The sequence below is a fragment of the Bos grunniens genome, chromosome 3, assembly GCF_055505025.1.
Source record: "Bos grunniens cultivar Pamir isolate PY7600 chromosome 3, Bosgru_T2T1.0, whole genome shotgun sequence".
NCBI lineage: Eukaryota > Metazoa > Chordata > Mammalia > Artiodactyla > Bovidae > Bos > Bos grunniens.
In genome coordinates this window covers 102,634,072-102,654,494 of record NC_141167.1, presented here as the reverse complement: position 1 = coordinate 102,654,494, position 20,423 = coordinate 102,634,072, and the positions used below count along the sequence as shown (strand labels likewise).

General features: G+C 47.9%; 1 protein-coding gene across 1 annotated transcript; it reads left to right on the top strand.

Moving 5' to 3' along the window:
• The first annotated feature begins 2,000 nt into the window (after nt 1-2,000).
• THEM5 (thioesterase superfamily member 5) lies at nt 2,001-12,245 on the top strand. Its single transcript, XM_086392731.1, has 6 exons — nt 2,001-2,432; nt 5,300-5,501; nt 6,729-6,867; nt 11,059-11,169; nt 11,610-11,734; nt 12,053-12,245. The coding sequence occupies exons 1-6, from the start codon at nt 2,310-2,312 to the stop codon at nt 12,097-12,099; spliced, it is 747 nt and encodes a 248-aa protein (XP_086248857.1). The 5' UTR covers nt 2,001-2,309; the 3' UTR covers nt 12,100-12,245.
• The last annotated feature ends 8,178 nt before the right edge of the window (nt 12,246-20,423 follow it).

Sequence of the window (20,423 nt, the reverse complement as noted above, 5' to 3'; positions counted from 1 at the left end):
GAAGGGAATAGCTACCCACTCCAGTATTCTGGCCTGGAGAATTCCATGGGCTGTATAGTCTATGGGGCCACAAAGAGTCAGATGCGACTGAGCAACTTTCACTTTCATCACATAAGGATGATGAATCATAAACTCAGTCTCCAACCTCCTCCCCTTCCTGAAAGATGGGAGGTGAGACTGAAAATTCCAAGCTTCTAACCAAGGCTTCATCTTTCCAGTAACCAGCCCCCATCCTGAGGCTCTCTGGAGCCCACTCAGAGTCACCTCATCAAAACAAAAGATTCTCCTATCACCCAGGAAATTTCAAGGGATTTAGGAGCTCTGTGTCAGGAACCAGACAGTGAACCCAGGCAATGAAACAAGGATTTCCTTTCCTAGATTCAGCTACTGATTCTTCTTGGGACGACAGCCCCTGCCTTCTTCTCCCAGGGCAACATTCCTGGGATCAGCTCCCAGCATCCAACACTGCCCCCGCAACTCCCATGAATCCTTCTCCTCCCTGCTCCCTTTTCCTCTGACTCCTCTTCAGTCTGTCTATGTTTGTTTTTTTTTTTTTTTAAGTATTTATTTGGTTCCTCCAGGTCTTAGTTGCAGCATGTGGGATCTGGTTCCCTGACAAGGGATTGAACCCAGTCCCCCTGCATCGGGAGCATGGAGTCCTAGCCATGGGACACCAGGGAAGTCCCCCATCTACCCTTTCTAAGATTCTTCTTTTCTCTCCTGTCTCCTGCTCAAGTCTCATATTCCAAATCAAGTATTGCACATACTTGCAAAGCTGCTGGCAGCTTTGATGAAACTTTGTTGGCAAAGTAATGTCCCTGCTTTTCAATATGCTGTCTAGGTTGGTCGTTTTTCCAGTAGTCATGTATGGATGTGAGAGTTGGACCATAAAGAAAGCCAAGTGCTGAAGAATTGATGTTTTTGAACTGTGGTTTTGGAGAAGACTCATGAGAGTCCCTTGGACTGCAGGGAGATCAAACCAGGCAATCCTGAAGGAAATCAACGTGAATATTCATTGGAAGGACTGATGCTGAAGCTGAAATTCCAATATTTTGACCACCTGATGCAAAGAACTGACTCATTGGAAAAGACCCAGATGCGGGGAAAGATTGAAGGTGGGAGGAGAAGGGGACGACAGAGGATAAAATGGTTGGATGGAATCATTGACTCAATGAACATGAGTTTGAATAAGCTCTGGGAATTGGTGATGGACAGGGAAGCTTGGCGTGCTGCAGTCCATGGGGGTCTCAAAGAGTCAGACACGACTGAGCAACTGAACTGAACTGAACTGAACATAGAGGCTGGCAGACGGAATGAAGGAATGTTCAGGATCGCCGAGGCCTGGGGCAAGGCAAAGGGCACACAGGAATGAAGATGCCCTATTGCCAGATCTTTCCACTTATCTGGAGGTCTGAGGCCTTCTGCTCTCTATGAAACTCCTTGTTTTTAAATATTGGCAACTGGTTCAAATACTTATGATTAGACCCAGAGACTGAATCAATCAAAAAACTGAGTTCCCCCAGTCCTTGAAGAAGTTTCATTCCAAACCTTGACAAGAGTAAGGAAAATACTTATATTCTAGTCTTCTAGGGCAGCTAACTACAGAAGGTGGGATAAAATCTTTAAATTTCCATGTTTATTCTGGTGAATTAAATTCCGGGACTTTTAGTTGAAAATTGGCAGTTTTAATTCAGTAGAAAAAATACCACCACCGAAAAGAGTTCGCACCCTTGCAGACTGAGCACCTCTTCCCCACCCCACTCAAAGCTGGCTCTTTCCCAGACTTGTTTTTGACAAAACCTGTGCTGCCCTGCTCCCCATCTCACTCCCAAAACTGTCTGCTGCCAAAACTCCACCAACATACACAGATTCTCCATCAACAACCTCCAATCAAGGATCAGACCTCCCTTTCCTTTCTGGGAGTATTATTGGGTTCTTCCCAGAAAAGCTCCAGGGCAACTCTCTGAAGTTTCATATACACTACACTATTTTCATTAAGTACTCTTTTGCTCCTCAGTTCAAATATTTCTGAACTGAGACCAGTCCTGCTCTGCATTCATGCCCAAGCAGCACCTGCCTCTCCCCAAGGGCTGGATGGGGCTCTGCACCAGCTAGAAGCCCCAAGCATCTGTGGGTGTTGCATCAAATGAGCTCAGCCTTGCCTAGTCATCTGTGGTGGAAGCTTGTTAATAAAAGCCTGAGACAGGAGAGAGGCTTGTCTGAGAGGCAGTTGCACCGACAGCACCAAGAAGCAGCTGGAGAGCATTCACTGGCCTCGCTGCTACAGCCCTGCAGCTCAGCGTTCAGTCATGCTACGGAGAGGCTTCCAGGCGGCAGTGATACTTGGTCACCATGGAACTCTTCCTGGTGCCACCCACCTCCTGCCCAGATTCAACCCTGCCTCAGCCTTCGGATCCTCCACGGAGTCCCTGGTGAGTGAGTTCTCAGTTCAACCAAATGCACAGCCCTTCTGGAGCCCAAAGATATAGCTGTTGTTCTTGTTGTTGTTGTTGTTGTTCCGTCGCTAAGCCGTGATTCTTTGTAACCCCATGGACTGTAGCCTGCCAGACTCCTCTGTCTATGGGACTCTTCAGGCAAGAAAACTGGAGCAAGCTGCCATTTCCTTCTCCAAGGATCCTCCCGACCCAAGAATCAAACTCAAATCTTCTTCATTGCAGGTGGACTCTCTGCCATCTGAGCCACCATGGGGACCAACCCAAATCTCCTCTTCCTAGATCATGGCCAGGGCAGGTGAGCAGCTTGTTGGGAGCTATTTGATTTGGCAAAGGAAACCAAGTAGCCCAGCTCCCAAACTAAGACCACCAGGTCACTTTTCTCCTGATCTGAATCTTGTGTGGCCACCCATCACTTTCCTCCTCGGGGCTCAGACTGTTGGGACATCCGCACGTGACGGATGCTGTGTGTGGCCTTAGCAAACAGCTGGTCTGTTGCCCATGGCTGCAGTTGGTGCATGAGCATGTGGTGCCACAGAGGACTCCTCTTCATCCCATAGAAGGTACCACACCACTGCAGGTGCCCAAAACATGTTTCAGAAGAGCCCCCACTCCCCATTTCCCCGTTGTTACTCACTTCAGGGTGAGGACAGCTGTGGACAGAGCTGAAGTAGCCCCTGAGGTGAGTAATGATGGTCCTCACCTGTGGTCCCTCTCCCGCCCCCCCACCCACCCCCTGAGGTAGACAGTTGCTCAGAATGAGCTCTGAGCTTCCCAGGTGGCATTATTGGTAAAGAATCCACCTGCCATGCAGGAGACAAAAAAGACACAGGTTCGATCCCTGGGTTAGGAAGATCCCCTGGAGGAAGGCACATCAACCCACCCCAGTATTCTTGCCTGGAGAATTCCATGGACAGAGGAGCCTGGCGGGCTGTGGTCCATGGTGTCGCAAAGAGTCGACACAACTGAAGCAACTTAGCACACACAGAAAGAGCTCTAGGCCAACCATCAGCTCACATGCTCATACGTTTGGCAACCTTAGCCATATTTCCTCAGTTTTCCCATCTGTACAGTGGGACTAATACTAGCCATTCTCAGCCTCAAAGAACAGCTCCAGGTGGTTTTCATTTTTGTTCTTGTTTGGCTGCATTGGGTGTTAGTTGCAGCACATGGGATCTTCTTTGCGACACACAGGATCTTTCATTCTGGCACTCCAACTCTCTAGTTGTGGCACAGGCTCAGTATTGCAGCACACAGGCTTAGTTGCTCCTCAGCATGTGGGAATTTAATTCCCTGACCAGGGATTGAACCTTCAACCCCTCCATTGCAAGGTGGATTCTTAATCACTGAACCAGCAGGGAAGTCCCTTCTCAGGTTTTAAAACAGGGCAATTATACTGCACCATCAAAGAGCTGCTGCCTCTAATTGTCAGCCCCAATGCCTTTCCTTCCCTTCCTTTGCACATTAGTGTCCCCTAGCCTGATAGCTCAGTTGGTAAAGAATCCACCTGCAATGCAGATCAGATCAGATCAGTCACTCAGTCGTGTCTGACTCTTTGCGACCCCATGAATCGCAGCACGCCAGGCCTCCCTGTCCATCACCAACTCCCGGAGTTCACCCAGATTCACATCCATCGAGTAAGTTATGCCATCCAACCATCTCATCCTCTGTCGTCCCCTTCTCCTCCTGCCCCCAATCCCTCCCAGCATCAGAGTCTTTTCCAATGAGTCAACTCTTCTCATGAGGTGGCCTAAGTACTGGAGTTTCAGCTTTAGCATCATTCCTTCCAAAGAAATCCCAGGGCTGATCTCCTTCAGAATGGACTGGTTGGATCTCCTTGCAGTCCAAGGGACTCTCAAGAGTCTTCTCCAACACCACAGTTCAAAAGCATCAATTCTTCAGCACTCAGCCTTCTTCACAGTCCATCTCTCACATCCATACATGACCACAGGAAAAACCATAGCCTTGACTAGACGGACCTTTGTTGGCAAAGTAATGTCTCTGCTTTTGAATATGCTATCTAGGTTGGTCATAACTTTCCTTCCAAGGAGTAAGCGTCTTTTAATTTCATGGCTGCAATCACCATCTGCAGTGATTTTGGAGCCCCCAAAAATAAAGTCTGACACTGTTTCCACTGTTTCCCCATCTATTTCCCATGAACTGATGGGACCAGGTGCCATGATCTTCGTTTTCTGAATGTTGAGCTTTAAGCCAACTTTTTCACTCTCCACTTTCACTTTCATCAAGAGGCTTTTGGGTTCCTCTTCACTTTCTGCCATAAAGGTGGTGTCAGATATGCAGAACATATCTGAGGTTATTGATATTTCTCCTGGCTATCTTGATTCCAGCTTGTGTTTCTTCCAGTCCAGCGTTTCTCATGATGTACTCTGCATATAAGTTAAATAAACAGGGTGACAATGCAGGAGACCCAGGTTCAATTCCTAGGTTGGGAAGATCCACTGGAGAAGGGATAGGCTACCCACTCCAGTATTCGTGGGCTTCCCTTGTGACTCAGCTCGTAAAGAATCCGCCTACAATGTGGGAGACCTGAGTTTGATCCCTGAGTTGGGAAGATCCCCTGGAGAAGGGAAAGGTTACCCATTCTGGCTTGGAGAATTCCATGGACATGGGGTCACAAAGAGTCAGATGTGACTGAGTGGTTTTCACTTTTTCCCTTGCCTGATCACTCTCAGGAGTCCCCAGGGGCCATTTCCCTCAACACTGACAGAAGGGATTGAGAAGCCCAAGAACCCAGGAGCTGGGTTACATTACATACAGGTACCGCAGCCCAAACCACAGCCCACCTTCCAGAAAGCCATCTAGTCTCCCCAATCTTTCCTGCCCAGGTCTCAAGATTCTGTCAGGAGATGACAAAGGGTAAGAATTATGCCCTTCCCAATGCCAGCTGGGGTCCAGACATGCTGAGCCTGTATCATGAATTTCTGGAGAAGACCAAGACCAGTGGCTGGGTCAGAGTGCCTTCCTTCAGATCCAACAGAGACCACATCCAGGGGTTCAAGCTCCCACTAGACTTATCAGCTAACTCAGGTAAGGCCTGGCCTAAGAGCAGCCCTTGGCAGGCACATGCCCCAGCCCACTGGAATCAGTTCAGCCAGCCCCTTTTCCCAAGGCCAGAGACTTTTGGGGAGGAAATTCACAAGCTCTCTGCCAGTTCTCAGCCAGAAGTTCTTTCTTACAAGTCCACCTCTCACGATGCAGCCCCAGGCACATGGATGAGGAAAGCGTCCTCTCAGCCCCTGCCCCCTCCTCCCCTCCTCCTGGGGGATGAGAGCACCCTAGTAACCACCTGTGCTCTCAGCCCAGAGTGCACCCACCGGAGAACCGCTGCCTCAGCCCTCCACCCATCTCCCTTCTCACCAGGGATGCTTGCCTTACTGTCAAGCCTTATCCCAAGTCCTCCTCCCTACCCCACAAAGGTCTGAGGATTCCCCCTTGCCCACTGCAGACCTTCCACACCATCCCTGTTCTGCTAGGCCCAGAGACTCCTGAAACACCCACAGGTCAGAGCAATAGAGCTTTCCACTTTGATCTCTCTGCATGTGCATGGACTTGGACGGGTTAACATGTCTCTCTCACTCACATAGGTGTTCTTCAAACCAAGTGCCGACTGGATGGTCCATTCAGTTTATGGAAAAAACAAAGTTGCATCAAAAAATTTTGAAGACTTTGGTTTTCATCCAAGAAGGATATGGTTCTTATAGTTGCCTTGAGGGGGAAAAAAAAGCAGTCAGAACTTTGGGGGATTCATATCCACTTATTTTTCTGTTCCGTATTTTTATTTTGAACTACATGTGAATTAAATGCCTTACATTTTAATTTTCAATGTTTCAGTTCAGCTCAGCTCAGTCGCTCAGTCGTGTCCGACTCTTTGCGACCCCATGAATCGCAGCACGCCAGGCCTCCCTGTCCATCACCATCTCAGTGTTTAAGGTCTCTTAAAGTCTGACTTGTCTCTGACCCTACATCTACTCTCAGCCAGGGAACTTCGTGAGTGTTTCTTCCTCAAGATTCAGGGCTCCCAGAGGACAGGGCTGTGTCCCCTCAGACCGAAGACCTTGAGGACAGGTCGGAGCCTCACTCTCCAGTTGAAAACTCCCCAAGAGCAGAGCCCACATGTCCTCTGGTTCTCTCCTCAATGGTGTGCCAGAGGCCAGCTCCATCTTTGCTGCTGAATGACTGACCCTGCCTCCTGACTGGCCCCTCTGCCCTCACACACTCCCTCCTTCAGCTGTGTCACTGCCCATCTCTCCCCAGACAAGAGTGACTGGCGCCTCTTCACCAGGTGTATTGAGAGGGAAGGACAAGGCTACGAGTATGTCATCTTTTTCCAACCATCCGAGAAGAAGTCCATCTGTCTTTTCCAGCCGGGCCCCTACCTGGAGGGAGTCCCAGGGTAAGATAACGGGCTAACCCAGGGAGGACATCTTTGGCTGCTTCCTGGGCTTGGCCAAGGGGGTGCATTGGGCTCGGCCAGCCTCTGGGCTCTGTACCTCTGTCTAGGGAGGTGGGTGGAGAGTGGGAGGCACTGGGCTTCAGTCTCGCAGTGTCAGATGTGGAAGGATATTCTGTCATCTGGTTCAGTCCCCATTGGGCAGATAAGAGACAGTCTCCTTATTCCAGGCCTGGGAATTTTTCAGTAAGAAGGGGCCTTAGAAGCCACTCTGAGAGGAGTGTAGTGGACTCAGAAGATGACAAGGTCTGGAGTTAAGGGCCAGGCTTCCAGTCCTGCTCTGCCACTGCTTGTATGAAGACCCCAAGCAAGCAATTTAACCTCTGTCTCCTGGCCTTCAGTCTCCCGGGAAAGACAATGGCAACCCACTCCAGTATTCTTGCCTGGAAAATCCCATGGACAGAGGAGCCTGGTGGGCTACAGTCCATGGGGCTCTACAAAGAGTTGGACACAACTGAAATGACTTAGCATGCATGCACTTCAGTCTTGTTACCTAAATCTTGGGGCAGTAATATCTACCTCCCAGAACAGCTAAGAGAAATGAAGGGCCTCGGTTTATGGACTCATATGTATGGTTTATGTACTCATAAACCATAAAGCACAATACAGCTATCAGGCTATCTCTCCAAACTTCACCTTTGCCCAGTGGGCAAACTGAGACGCACAGAGGTAAGTGATCTTGCCCAAGGTAGCACAGGCAGTTAAGGTCAGATCCAGGACTCTAACCCAGGAGGCGGGACTCCAAATCCATCGCTTCTTCTGTACTCCACTGCCTCCAAACCAGGAAGAGACCCAGGAAAGAACTCACACTGGACGTAAATACATTCACGCTGGACATAAATACACATTCAGACGGGCCCTGAGCCTCTTGCTTAAGGACACTGGGTCACCAGGTCCACATTTGTCTGCTTTCTTGATCCCTGTTCCTGCTTTAGACAGTCACTGAAGGCTAACTGTGGAGTCAGAATCCTTGCAAGGGAGAGGAGAGAGGGGAGGGAAGGAGAAACGTAAGGGTCCCAAGACCTGAGACAGACTGAGTTGCAGTTAAACAGAATTCAAAGAGATTATTAGATGTCAGCACCTCTGCAGGCCACGGATTCTGACTGCATCCCTTTCGTCACCTTGGCCATCCTGAAGGTATCTTCCATGGGGACTTCCACATGAGTGCGTGCAGACACTGGGGGACTAGGTCAGAGCTCTACCCAGGCCACAGGTCCCCTCCCTTATGAAGAGGAAAACCCCCCAAAGGGGCAGGGATAGGGTGGAATGTGGCCTTTTATTTAGGGGCTCATGGAGGTGGGGCTGGAAAGGCAGAAGAGGACCCCTTGACACTGAGGCTAGAAGATTGAAGGGATCCAAGATGGGGTCAGCACTGAATTAGAAACACCCAGGTCAGTCTATCTCCCTGTGTAAGGAAAAATCTTGTACTTCCTGCTGTCTTTCTTTCCTGTGAGCCTCTTTCACTCTCACACAAAACACTTCACTTCTGACACTTCAGTCACCAAATGGCTGGAAGCTCTCCCAATACCAGGAAATTCTCTGTGACACCAACTGGGTGGGGAGCCTACGATAGAACTCCATTTTGACACTGTCTACCTGGAGATAGTGTCAGACCCCCCAGGTTAAAGGCTCAGTCCCACAAGACTGCTTCCACCCTTCTTTAGATGCCGATTGCTAGTGTAGGTGCACAGGTTACCCACAATTTCTGATCTGGCAGTAACTGATGGTTCCCAGTACACTTTACTCTGGTTGGATGAATTTACTAGAACCATTCACAGAACTCAAAGAAACACTTACCTATGTTTACCAGTTTATTAAAGATATTGTAAAGGATGAACAAGCTTCCTTAGTAGCTCAGTCAGTAAAGAATCTGCCTGAAGTCCAAGAGACCCAGGTTCAATCCCTGGGTGGGGAAGATCCCCTGGAGAAGGAAATGGCAATCCACTCCAGTATACTTGCCTGGAAAATCCTGTGGACAGAGGAGCCTAGCGGGCTACAGTCCATGGGGGTCACAGTCAGACACAACTGAGCAACTAAACCACCACCAAAGGATGAACATCCAGATGGAAGAAGTCTGTAAGAGAAGGTCTGGGAACACATCGTGAGTTCAAGAGCTTCTGTCCTTGTGGAGTTGTGGTGCATCATCTTCCTAGTGTGGATGTGTTCGCCACCCCATACTAACTGGAGTTCTTATGAAGGCTTCAACACATAGGTATGATCCATCATTAACTTCACTTTCAGCCCTTCTCCCTTCTCAACAGAACTAGAGGTTGTGGTGGCAGGACTGAAAATTCCAAGCTTCTAAATGGCAACCCACTCCAGTATTCTTGCCTAGAGAATCCTGTGGACAGAGGGGCCTGGGGGCTGCTGTCCATAGGATCGCACAGAGTCGGACACAACTGAAGTGACTTAGCATGCATGCATGCATTGGAGAAGGAAATGGCAACCCACTTCAGTATTCTTTCCTGGAGAATCCCAGGGACAGAGGAGCCTCATGGGCTGCCGTCTATGGGGTCGCACAGAGTTGGACACAACTGAAGCGACTTAGCAGTAACAACAGCAATCATGGCTTGGTCTTTCTGGTAAAGAGCCCTCAACCAGGAGCTCACACAGAGTCACCTTGTTAGAACAAGAGACATTCCTATCACACAGGAAATTATGAGGGTTTCAGGAGCTCTGTGCCAGGACCCAGGGGCAGAGACCAAGATCCCCTGGAGAAGGCATAGGCTACCTATTCCAGTATTCCTGGGCTTCCCTTAAAAGAATCTGCCTGCAAAGCAGTAGACCTGGGTTCAATCCCTGGGTTGGGAAGATCCCCTGGAGGAGGGCACGGCAACTCACTCAGTATTCTTGCCTGGAGAATCCCCATGAACAGAGGAGCCTGGTGGGCTACAGTCCATGGGGTCGCAAAGAGTCTGGCACAACTAAGCAACTAAGCACAGCATATATACATATTCTCTTATCTTACAAGTACCCGTCCAGCCCCAAGGCAATGAGGCAGGGTAGAATAACTGACCAAGAGCTACCCTGGAGCGTCTTCACACTTGCCACTGGGTCCTGGGCCCTGAACAAAGAGGGAAGGGCAGGCGTACTGTTCTCTGGCTACGACTCTTCCCCTATTTCAAGCCCTGTGGGAAGGGAACTGCCTAGAGGCGTATGTAAAGTTTTATAAACATTACCTCATTTGATTTGATGGGACACAAATTATTTTTATTCACAACTCACAGTGAGAAAACTAAGACTCAGAAAGGTTTAGCAACTTGCACAAGATCAAACAGGTAGTGAAGGTGGAGCAAGGAGTCAAACCAGGCGGGTGTGGTTGCATGGCCCCCAGTACTTTCCACCAAAGGGAGCAGAAGCAGGGGTGTGGGAAGCTGGCTGGTGGCAGGCACAGCAGGGCAACCCGTGATAGCACAGCAGGGAAGCTGACCTGGTCTGTGGAGAATCGGGGTCACACTGTTGAAAGTCAGAAACTGGAATCTCTTTCGAGTTGTCTGCTTTCTAAAACTCGGTGCCTCTCTATTTTCCCCAACTTAACCAGCAATGGAGCTTTGGCATGAAGAAAGTCAGGTTACACAAGTGAGAACAAGAATTTGCACCCTCTAAATAAAGCAAGTGTTTGCAGCATCTGCTGAAGCTGGCTCTCAGCTTTCCACAGGCAGTGCCGCTCGGGAGTCCATCTTGTCATCACTGAATAGATCCTAGGTCAAGTTTCATGGTTACCCATCTTGAAAATGTGGGCTCAACACTGGCCAGAGTGACTGGTGAGGTGAGAGCTGCCCAAGGTCAGCTTAGAGACTAAAGCCCAAAAGTTCAGGGATTTTTCCATCCCCTGAAGGAGTGCACTTTTCCAAACTACAGTAATAGCTACCAGCAATTAGGTGATGAATCAAAAAAAGGCTTCTTCCATTCATTCTATCAGAAAAACGTTTTTTTCCTGGTGAAATACAATAATGGTATCAGTGGTTGCTAACACAGGCTGTAGTAACATGGAAGAAAAACCAGCTGATTTTGACTGGTTTGATCAGACAGGATCCAGATCCATTTCCTTTCCTTTCCTGGGGAAAGATGGAAGTGGGGGAGGCGGGGGTGGTGGTTTCTGTCTCTGGCCTTACTCCCTGCCCCTTCCCCCAGGTTTGTCCACGGAGGGTCCCTGGCAGCCTTGATAGATGAGACCTTTTCTAAAACTGCTTACCTGTCTGGAGAGGGGCTATTAACAGTAAATTTCAACATCAGGTTCAAAAAGTAAGTATGGGGTACTTCCCTGGCAGTCAAGTGGTTAATACACCTCACTTCCAATGCAGAGGGTGTGGGTTCAATCCCTGGTCAGAGAACTAAGACCCCACGTGCTACACGGTGTGGCCAAAAAATTAAACAAACAAACAAAAAATCAGATCATTTTTTTTAAAGTAAGTACAGATCTTTGGGGTGTGGGCCATTGAGGGGGCAGTTGGGGTGCAGAAGACCTGTCATGCTCCTTCCCCAGCCACACAGTCCCTTGGTCCCCTGGCCAGATCAGAACTTCTGCCATGCAACTCTGGTTGCTGGCAGATGGGCCCTGAGCCGGGAGCCATTTAAGTCCTTGAGACAAGGTAAGATGAAGAGAAGTTTGGGGGAGGACAGAGAGTTGAGGGGCAGGGCCCAGGGGCTTACATGAGCGGGGGCTAAGCCACCTCCTCTCCCAGCTTGATTCCCCTGGGCTCTCTGGCTGTGCTGAACGTCAACGTGGAAAAGATCGAGGATCAGAAGATGTACCTGTCCTGTGTCACCCAGAGCAGAGATCAGCAGACAGTTTACGCTAAAGCCTCAGGTAAAGAGGACCTCAGCCCCGGCCCCTGGCCCTGTTCTGCTGGCGCTATGCCCGGAACAAACGGAAGGGGGAATGCTAAGGATCCAATCACAAGGTGGGCTCCAACTTTTTAGAGTGGGATTGGGACCTGCTGTACACACAGGCAAAGTGAGGAAAAACCTAATTAGAACTTTTTTTTCCTGTATATGAGTGGCCCAGCGTGTCGCACAAAGACAGGACCCAGGTACTGAGTAACTGGGTACCAAAGCTGTGAGCACCCCATCAGCTCCTGCCATCCGTGCCCTGGCCCCTGCTATTTGGCTCACCCTTCTCTTGCAGGCACTTTCCTCCAGATGCACCTGGAAAAGGATTCATCTCGACAATAGACACAGTGCCTTCAGGAGAGCCTAGCAACGACCACCTTGCCTACCAGGGACCCACCGCAGAGCAGGGAGGGGTGCTCAAGAAGTAATGGGTGAAGTGAAGGGGGATGCTTTCCTTGCATAAATAAAGTCTCACAGCCCTGTTCTCAGTCCAAGATGCTCCTATAGTTGAAACTCAAGATTCTCCCGGGGCCTCCCACATACCCACTTTCCCATTCAGCACCAAGGGAAGCAGTGTACTGAGGCCTGCCAGGCGCTGGGTGAGGTGCCAGGCTCACCGTGATGAAAGACAAGGCCCTTGGTCTCAGCATGCACGGCGCAGGGCGGGGAGCAGAGCACCCCCGTCTGCTCCTCCCACCCCGAGGCCCTGGTTATGACACAAAGGAAGGAGAGATCAACTTTCCTCTAGGAAAGCAATCAGAGGTTTTCTAGAGGAAGCTGTGCTTGAACTGAGTCTCAAAAGTTAAGTGATGTCCACCAGGCAGGCAGGGAAGAGGAGGATATTCTGAACAGGGGGCTAGTCCAGGCAAAGGTACAGTGACTTTGGAGAACAGCAAGGTGCTGAGTGGGCAGGAGTTTAGGGAAAGAGAAGGGGGCAGGGCAGGTGCAGGCCATGGAAGGTGCCTTAAACCGAGCAGTGGACCTTGAACTTTGTCTTATAGGAAACAGGGATCCATTAAAGGGTTTGGGCTGGAGGATGGCATAAAGTTTTGTTTTTTGGAAAGATGACTCTGGTGACAATAAGAGGTCAGCAAGACTGAAGGTGGGAGCACTGGTTAGGAGATCCCTGTGGGGCTCCAAACAAGAGATAGTAAGGACCTAACATGGTTCAAAGCAATGAAGATGAAATATGAAAATATTGCAAAGAGTACAGTTTCTGGCTTGATGGTTCCAGGCAGCATCACTGGGCATACAGGGGAGCAGGCGTGAGGTGGAGGGAGATACTGAGGTCAACTTCTCACGAACTGAGCTTGAAGTACCCATGGAGCCTCCACCATAGGGGGAGCAGCAGCAGGAGCCCTGGATATTATCATTTGGAACTCAGAATTGATTACATACTGACTCAATCTGTAAGTCATCGATATAAAAACTGACTTGGAATCCCACGGAGTAGATTATGCAGAATGAAAGTGAGGAGGAGCCAGAGAGCATGAGAGCGACAAGATGAAAGAGGAAGGAAGGACAGGGAAAAGGGTCAGTGACAGAACATGTGGCCACACTAAGGCTTAAAGCTGGGACAGAGAATCAAACACCCACTAAGGAGGCCAAGAATAGGACAGGTGGGAACGTCGTTAGATCAGCAATATCAAATGCTAAAGAGAAAGCGGATAAGAATTAAAAAGAGGCCTTTGGACTTGGCAGTAAGGAAGGTGGTGGTCTTTTTTGCCAGGAGATAGGAGCAAAATCTAGATTGTGGTAGATGAAAAAATGAATGGGAATGACAAACTGAATGGAGATGAGTCTTTCTGGGAATTTTGTTGATGTTATTATGTTATTTAAAGAAAGAGATTTAAGTGTATTGAGGAGAGAGGTGTCATCACGCAGAATAGCCATCTGGTCTTAGGGCTAGATCAAGAGCACAAATGGTGGACTTTCCTGGAGGTCCAAGGGATTCTTAACCGAGAATCCACCTGCCAATGCAGGGGACATGGATTTGATCCCTAGTCCTGGAAGATCCCACGTGCTGAGAGGCAACTAAGCCTGTGGGCCACAACTACTACAACTCTGATGTCCAGAAGTGGACACAAGTGGAGGCAGAAGAACATCAACATGACTCTGAGACCAGAAGGAAGGAGTTGGAGGGTGGAACAGAGAAGGATTAGAAGTTGACAGGAGCACCTTGACTTTCTCAGTGAGGTAGGAGGCAAGGCCACCAGTGGAGAAAGAGGTCTGGAGGAAGGGCAATGATTTGCATAAGCCACAGTGAGGATCAGGAAAACAAATTGACCAATACATGGGGGCTAAGGCATGCTGAAGGCCCAGATACTGGTGAAAGGCAGGCCTCTGGAGTGGCACCAACCTGGAGTGAAAGAAAGGTGTGAAGCAGCCGGCAAAACCAAGGGGCCATGGCAGACACATCAGGTGAGAACAATGGTAAAGGAGGAAAAAGACTGATATGGCTGGTGCACATTTCTAGGGAGGAAAGGTTTGATGTGAGAACAGCTGTGTCATTATTCAGTCGCTCATTAGTGTCCAACTCTTTGTGACCGCATGGACTGCAGCACGCCAGGCTTCTCTGTCCATCACCAACTCCCAGAGTTTGCTCAAACTCATGTCCATTGAGTCGGTGATGCCATCCAACTATCTCACTTTCTGTCATCCCCTTCTCCTCCTGCCTTCAATCTTTCCCAGCATCAGGGTCTTTTCCAATGAGTCAGCTCTTCACATCAGGTGGCTAAAATATTGGAGCTTCAGCATCAGTTCTTCCAATGAATATCAGGGTTGATTTCCTTTAGGATGGACTGATTGGATCTCCTTGCAGTCCAAAGGAATCTCAAGAGTCTTCTCCAACACCACAGATCAAAAGCATCAGTTCCTTGGCACTCAACTTTCTTTACAGTCCAACTCTCACATCCATACATGACTACTGGAAAAACCATAGCTTTGACTATATGGACCTTTGTCAACAAAGTAATGTCTCTGGTTTTTAATATGCTGTCTAGTTTTGTCATTGCTTTTCTTTCAAGGAGCAAGTGTCTTAATTTCGTGGCTGTAGTCACTGTCCACAGTGACTTGGGGCCCAAGAAAATAAAGTTGGTCATTATTTCCATTGTTTCCCCATCTATTTGCCATGAAGTGATGGGACTGGATGCCATGATCTTAGTTTTTTGAATGCTGAGTTTTAAGCCAGCTTTTTCACTCTCCTCTTTCACCTTCATCAAGAGGCTCTTTAAAAAAAAAAAAAAAGAGGCTCTTTAATTCCTCTTTGCTTTCTGCCATAAGAGCAGTGTCATTTGCCTATCTGAGGTTACTGACATTTCTCCGATAAGTCATGTCCAACTCTTTGCAACCCCATGGACTATAACCTACCAAGCTTCCCTGTGCATGGGATTTCCCAGGCAAGAATACTAGAGTGGGTTGCCATTTCCTTCTCCAGGGGGTCTTTCCTACCCAGGGATCAAAACCCCGTCTCCTGCATTGGCAGGCAGATCCTTACCACTGAGCCACCTGGGACACCCTTTATTAGGTATGGTGATGCCAAATGCTGAAACAGATAAAGCTTTGCATCTCCATAGTCTAACCCTTTTCGTAAATAGACTGTGGTTTTCATTCATGTTAGGTCTAGTGTTTGGTTTTTAGCAGTCATTCAGTAACCTGACTGACAAAAGCTGTCATCTTCAACACGCAATTTCCAAAGTCATCCTGGGTTGACGCCTAGTTGCCAAATGAGAGAAGAGAGGATCACAGGGAGGTTTTCAGAACCAAGCCTCACTGTGTTTCCTCAGTCACAAGACTCTGCCAAACTGAAAGGAAGGTTAGCTGGAAAATATGGTCTAACTCCATGTTGTGGAAGAAAGGGGAATGGGGTTGGTAAGTAGCTAGCCACCACTGCCTCAGTTTGAAAGGAGAATCAGCAGAGGAGGGTGAGTCTGTGTCCAAACTCTCATCCTGCCAAGTAAAGAATTCAAATTCAGGGGGTTCAGAGAAAACGAGGTTTTTGTGGCATGGAACAGGGTCAGAGAGTTGGACACAAATTCAGCAGTGGTGGGTGGATCAGGCTCTCTTTCTAGTAACTAGACCACATACTTCCTAAGTCATCAGTCTTGAATGACAAGCAAAAGATCAGTTGACATGGATTTGAAGGGACTTGATCCAGTGCCTTCCAAAAACTGGAGATTTACTAGAAGCCACAGCCAGAAACCTTGTGGCAGCTATTCCCTCCCCAACATACTCACATAAAAATCCTTTCTCAAGGACTTCCCTAGTGGCCCAGTGGTTAAGACTCTGCACTTCCAATGCAGGGGGCATGGATTTGATCCCCAGTTGGGGAACTAAGATCCGACATGCTGCATGTCACAGCAATAAAACAAAACAAAAAAACACCTTTCTCTTGTGCTTTCACGGTTGCCTTTGAAAACCAATTAAACCCAGAGTCTAAATCAGTGTATACCAAAAACCTATTGTCCTTCGTTATGATCAGTTCAGTTCAGTTCAATCACTCAGTTGTGTCTGACTCTTTGCGACCCCATGGACTGCAGCATGCCAGGCCTTCCTGTCCATCACGAATTCCCAGAGTTTACCCAAACTCATGTCTATTGAGTCAGTGATGCCATCCAACCATCTAGGGCCTAATCTTCATTTATTTATTTTTTTAATATAAATTTATTTATTTTAATTAGAGGCTAATTGCTTTACAATATTGTGTTGGTTTTGCCATACATCAACATTAATCCGCCACAGGTGTACACGTGTTCCCCATCCTGAACCCCCCTCCCACCTCCCTCCCCACACCATCCCTCTGGGTCATCCCAGTGCACCAGCCCCGAGCATCCTGTCTCATGCATTGAAACCTGGACTGGGGATTCGTTTCACATATGATAATATACATGTTTCAATGCCATTCTCCCAAATCATCCCACCCTCGCCCTCTCCCACAGAGTCCAAAAGACTGTTCTATACATCTGTGTCTCTTGCTGTCTAGCATACAGGATTCTCATTACCATCTTTCAAAATTCCATATATATGCGTTAGTATACTGTATTGGTGTTTCTCTTTCTGGCTTACTTCACTCTGTATAATAGGCTCCAGTTTCATCCACCTCCTTGGAACTGATTCAAATGTATTCTTTTTAATGACTGAGTAATACTCCATTGTGTATATATACCACAGCTTTCTTACCCATTCGTCTGCTGATGGACCTCTAGGTTGCTTCCATGTCCTGGCAATTATAAACAGTGCTGCAATGAACATTGGGGTACACTGTCTCTTTCAATTCTGGTTTCCTTGGTGTGTATGCCCAGCAGTGGGATTGCTGGGTCATAAGGCAGTTCTATTTCCAGTTTTTCAAGGAATCTTCACACTGTTCTCCATAGTGGCTATACTAGTTTGCATTCCCACCAACAGTGTAAGAGGGTTCCCTTTTCTCCACACCCTCTCCAACATTTATTGCTTGCAGACTTTTGGATAGCAGCCATTCTGACTGGCGTGAAATGGTACTTCATTGTGGTTTTGATTTGCATTTCTCTGATAATGAGTGATGTTGAGCATCTTTTCATGTGTTTGTTAGCCATCTGTATGTCTTCTTTGGAGAAATGTCTGTTTAGTTCTTTGGCCCACTTTTTGAATGGGTCGTTTATTTTTCTGGAATTGAGCTGCAGGAGTTGCTTGTATATTTTTGAGATTAACCCTTTGTCAGTTGCTTCATTTGCTATCATTTTCTCGCATTCTGAGGGCTGTCTTATCACTTTGTTTATCGTTTCCTTTGTTGTGCAGAAGCTTTTAATTTTAATTAGGTTCCATTTGTTTATTTTTGCTTTTATTTCCAATATTCTGGGAGGTGGGTCATAGAGGATCCTGCCATGATTTATGTCGGAGAGTTTTTTGCCTATGTTCTCCTCTAGGAGCTTTATAGTTTCTGGTCTTATGTTTAGATCTTTAATCCATTTTGATTTTATTTTTGTGTATGGTGTTAGAAACTGTTCTAGTTTCATTCTTTTACAAGTGGTTGACCAGTTTTCCCAGCACCACTTGTTAAAGAGATTGTCTTTTCTCCATTGTATATTCTTGCCTCCTTTGTCAAAAATAAGGTGTCCATAGGTGCGTGGATTTATCTCTGGGCTTTCTATTTTGTTCCATTGATCTATGTTTCTGTCTTTGTGTCATTTAAACACTTCCAAGAGAAGAAATATATTCCATCTTTCCCATACAGTCAAGAAAAGGAAGAAAACCAAAACAGTTGTATTTGAAAACTCAAATATAACTTGCTTCTTTCTTTTCTCAGTTGGCAACTGGATGTCAACACTCAGGATGACTTTGGAAGACAAGTGCTGAGGATGGCAGAGGTTCGATACACCCTGTCACTTCTCCACTGGGGCCAGTTTCTAGCAGAAAACAAGCATAAGCTGCAAAACATACAGAAGGAGGAGGGTCTCAGGCAAGACCCACAGACAGGCTGGGAGTGACAGCCTTGATGGGAAAAGGCCTGGGGGGCAGGCAGGGATCTCCAGAATGGAAACAAGATCGCCAGCTGCTGGAATGCTTCTCTAGCATTGAGAGCATCAACAGATATCTCTCTTCTCACAGAGGGTGAAGTATTGCAGCTTTCTAGGCAGAAACAAGGGGAGGTGCCACCTCCACACTTTAAAAGCCAATTCCATGTGTAGTGCGTTCATCTGGAATGCAACTACTACTCAGGTAGATGGGGTGGAATCCAACAGGCCATCCAGGCAAATGTGGGAGCTTATTTTGCTTGAAGCAAAGGATATGTGTCCTCCAAATATCTGAATCAAGGGCCAAGAGAAACCAAAGAGTGAATAAAGCAGTTATAAGACTAACCAGTTCCGAAAGCAAGGGCTATCAATAGCTCATATCAGCTCCCCCTAAGGTCTTCCTGAAACTAAGATCAGAGAGTTAGGTCATCATCAAGGGTCCTGGGTGAGGAGCCAGAGCTGCAAGACACAGTGTATCACCAGTCCTATCACCTGCCAGTACCTGCAGTGGGTGCGGGTGGCCAAGTTATGCTGCCTGAGGCCACTGCTCAAGGACAAGGGACAATTTAACCCGAAAGCCCAGGGAGTCTTGTAGTCGTCTGCTGACCTGAAGGAAAAGTCTCTCCCCTCTGTGTCTCTTCTTCTGGCTTGAACCCAGGAAAGCACTCTGTACTGCCCAGTCCTCTAAGTGTCCTTCTACAGTGGCACTGGCAAGAAAAAGGAGGTCAAAGTCCCAGGTCACCTATAAAGTTCTTGAGTGGCAGCAATGGTGCTGGGAGGGGGGGAAGCCACCCTGTGGGTCCTCATTCAACGAAGAAGCTCTGCTTAATAATGAAGACCCCTGGAGTACAAGAAAGAACAGAGGTTCTTTAAGATAGAAGATCTGGGTTCTAGTCTCATCTCTGCTACTCTCTGGCACATCATTTCTTTTGGGGTCTGTTTCCTGCTCTATAAAAATGAAAGAGTAGATGAGGTGACCTCCAAGTTCCAGGTCTGATGTCTTATTGTTCTAATTAAGTCAGCTTTCAGCTCCCTGATGTGCCAGTTATTTGAGTGAGTGCTCTCAGATCCCCACCCTCGTCCTACTCTGCTCGGACTGCAGAGGCCCAGTGCCTGCAATCTACATTTCCCAGTCTCCTTTGTCATCGGCTTTGAAAGGCTCTGGTGGCAGACTGGAAAGCGGGAAGTCGGGAGATGTAAGGGTATTTCTCACCCTTTTCTGTTTTGAGAGGCAACTCAAGTAGTGGCGTAGATCCTACGAGTAGTTTTGTAGGTCCATGATTACAGATCCTGCTAGACAGCCCTCACCTTCCTATTTTGCCATTTTTATTTTTCCACCACCTTGGTGACAGGTTCCCTGTGATAAATGCCCTCTGTTGAACCACCTAACAGCTGCTTGCAACCCCATGGACTGTAGCCTGCCAGGCTCCTCTGACCATGGAATTCTCCAGGCAAGAATACTGGAGTGTGTAGCCATTTCCTTCTCCAGGGGATCTTCCTGACCTAGGGGTCGAACCCAGGTCTCCTGCATTGCAGGCAGATTCTTTATTGTCTGAGACACCAGAGAGAAGACTGTCTTCCTTACCAGACCCAGACTAATACAGTCAGATTGTGGATTGTCTACGGTCAGTTTACAGTCCCACTGGTGTACAGCCTAGCTAGTGTATAACCTTGCATGCCCCCTTAATTTAATATCTACCAAGAAGAGAAAACGGAAGGCAAGAGGAAGGAGGAAAATGAACAGTCAGAGATTGAGCACAATACTGGCTAAATCCAAATCTCTGCCCATTTCCCCCCTGCACACAGCACAGCTGAGCACAGCTGGAGAAAACCTACACAACCTTCCTGCCCAGTCTCACTTGAAAGTCATGATCACTATCCTAAGTTACTGTTAGTTGCTCAGTCGCGTCCAGCTCTTTTCGACCCCGTGAACTGTAGCCTACCAGGCTCCTCTGTCCACGGAATTCTCCAGGCAAGAATACTGGAGTGGGTTGCCATTCCCTTCTTCAGGGGATCTTACTGACCCAGGGATCGAACCTGGATCTCCTGCACTGCAGGCAGATTCTTTACCATCCTCCTCCTCTCCCACTCTGCTGGGGCATCTGGGACTCAGTTGTTGGATGGCTTTTCTTTTCTACCTACAGTTTATCAAGTCTTCTGACTTTAAATTCCATTTAC

Excerpts from the sequence above, each read along its gene's own strand:
- THEM5 (XM_086392731.1), top strand. The coding sequence starts at position 2,310 with ATGCTACGGAGAGGCTTCCAGGCGGCAGTGATACTTGGTCACCATGGA. Across the intron at positions 2,433-5,299 it reads GATCCTCCACGGAGTCCCTG|GTCTCAAGATTCTGTCAGGA; the intron begins GTGAGTGAGTTC and ends TTTCCTGCCCAG. Across the intron at positions 11,735-12,052 it reads AGTTTACGCTAAAGCCTCAG|GCACTTTCCTCCAGATGCAC; the intron begins GTAAAGAGGACC and ends CTTCTCTTGCAG.